Source organism: Octopus bimaculoides, chromosome 13 (genome assembly GCF_046866305.1).
Source record: "Octopus bimaculoides isolate indiv1 chromosome 13, ASM4686630v1, whole genome shotgun sequence".
NCBI lineage: Eukaryota > Metazoa > Mollusca > Cephalopoda > Octopoda > Octopodidae > Octopus > Octopus bimaculoides.
In genome coordinates, this window is record NC_142940.1 from 21,084,185 (window position 1) to 21,086,433 (window position 2,249).

At 31.5% G+C, this 2,249-nt stretch overlaps 1 protein-coding gene across 4 annotated transcripts in view; it reads left to right on the plus strand.

The window, feature by feature from the left end:
• Positions 1 to 571, plus strand: part of LOC106870007 (delta-like protein D) — a 320,127-nt gene extending 319,556 nt beyond the window's left edge. For all 4 annotated transcript variants that reach the window (XM_089361569.1, XM_089361568.1, XM_089361570.1 and 1 more), the window contains one exon: positions 1 to 571. This exon is cut by the window's left edge and continues 81 nt beyond it. In XM_089361569.1, the coding sequence (XP_089217695.1) occupies positions 1 to 551 (551 nt within the window). In that variant the 3' untranslated portion in view covers positions 552 to 571.
• Positions 572 to 2,249: the final 1,678 nt, after the last annotated feature.

Below are 2,249 nucleotides of genomic sequence, written 5' to 3' on the forward strand. Positions count from 1 at the left end.
TGCCGTGCCCTTGCAAAAACGGTGGTACATGCATAGGCCTGAGCCAATGTAAGTGTCGCGACGGATTTACTGGACGACGATGTGAAATTGTCATCAATAAATGCAAGCGACTTCACTGCAAGAATGGCGGTACCTGTTTGTCATATGCTCGCGAAGGTCGTGAAGAATGCATCTGCCCTCTTGGTATAACTGGTTCCGAATGCCAATATAAAGACTATTGTGTACAGAAACCCTGTCTGAATGGTGGAACTTGCCGATACCACAAACGTCAACGAAGTTTTAAATGCTCTTGTTCGAGTGAATTCAACGGGAACTGGTGTCAATACGACAAGCGTACAGCACCGCAAATTCGGAATGAACCAGGTAGTAGCATCATGCCTTTGTTTATAAGCGAGCAGTCGTTTAGAGGCGAGAAGTCGTTTACAGGTGAGCGGTCGCTTACAAGAAAGCAGCCGATGTCCCGAGGAAACAGTGTTTTCTCGTTTGCGAAATTAATATATTTTCTACCCTTCCTGACTTTGAACATTCGCTTAATGGTGTGTGATATATGATCTATAATACAAATAGAAAACATTGGAAAGAAATTATAATGAAATATATTAATACATACACGAATATGTGTATGTATATATTTATATATGCATACATATATATGCTATGTATATTTAAATGTATATTTGCTTACATATACCAACATATGTTTGTATATATAAGTATACAAATCTATTTATATGCATTTATGCAAACTTGTGTATATATACGTACATATATATGCGTATTCATATCTATATGCATATATATATATATATATATATATGATTGTATAGTTCTTTTGTATTTTAGAAAAGTTAGAATATAAAAAATGCGATAAGGTAAAGAGAAAGAAAGTTTTAAGAACGAAAAAGTTGAAAGAGGAACAGGGGCGTGATAGCTTTGGTGCAGTCATCAGGGTAAATACCACTACCAATATAACTGCTGCAGGTATCACTCCAGAAATATGAGGATTTTTTAATGATTATAACATAGCGCAATCAATTGTCTCGAACGAAACATGTCAAACATGACATAAGAAATTTACTACACACACACACACACACATGGATATATATTGGATAAATATATATTCCTTCAACAATGTAACATTCAGTTGGAGATAGACAGATAAGTAGCTTCCATGACAAAAGAGCAGATTTTGGATTTGTCCATATCTCTACCACATACGATTACTTTGAATACATATTTATTTTACATCGGTATCATAACTAATATATATACGAGAATCATTGATTTCTCTCTCTTTCTCTCTCAGTGTCATAGATAGTTATCTTCCGATACTCATGTGAGCTGATATCTTAAAATTTTTTTTTTTTTAATAACAAATGTTTATTTGAACATCTGTTTCTATAAGTACTTATGATAAATCCATTCACCAACTTACAAGTAAAATATAATTAGGAAGAAAGAAACAAACATAATTATATATAAACTGTAATTTTCAAATTCAGAATATTAAAGATTTATGTAAAATTAAAAAAATAGCAGTTTTGCTGCGGAGAGAGACGTGAGCGGATAACTCTCTTGGTAATTTTTATCACGCGTTTTATTTTATAGCAAAACTCATTCGAGTCTTTAGTTTAACCTAGAAGAATCATAATAATGTACATGTTTTGCGAGTTTTCATAAAGAGATGTTTCTCTCTCAACGCGTTTTCTGTCCAAGAAAGTCGACGAAAGTTTAACTGGAGTAAACCGAACTCCTGGATATTATTGTTTTATATTGTTTGATTTTCCAATCACACCTTTGGTTCATTTATATACATTTTCTTTATCTGGAATATTTTTTGTGGCAAAATATTTTATTGATCTCCTCAAATAATTTTTTCGTTTTTTTTTTTAGACCTGATTCCATTAATTTCAAAACCAATTGACTGTTGCCATATTTCAATTCTTTTTTTTTTTTTTTTGCATCCAGTTCTCATCCAAATGTGTATCATTTGTTCATCATATTTTGAGTTATAATCAATCAAATCATCAAACACATAAACATTATTGTTAGTTTTGGTCTATTTTTACAAAAACATATCTACACGCTGTGTTTTCTTTTTCTTTCTCTATGTGTCTAAGGTGATCTTTCCAAAGCAAAATAACCGCATTCAAAATCTGAAGTCAGCTGCATATATATATATATATATATATATATATATATATTCGTTATTAAAAATCAAATTTTATTCCTTGATTTAACTTTCA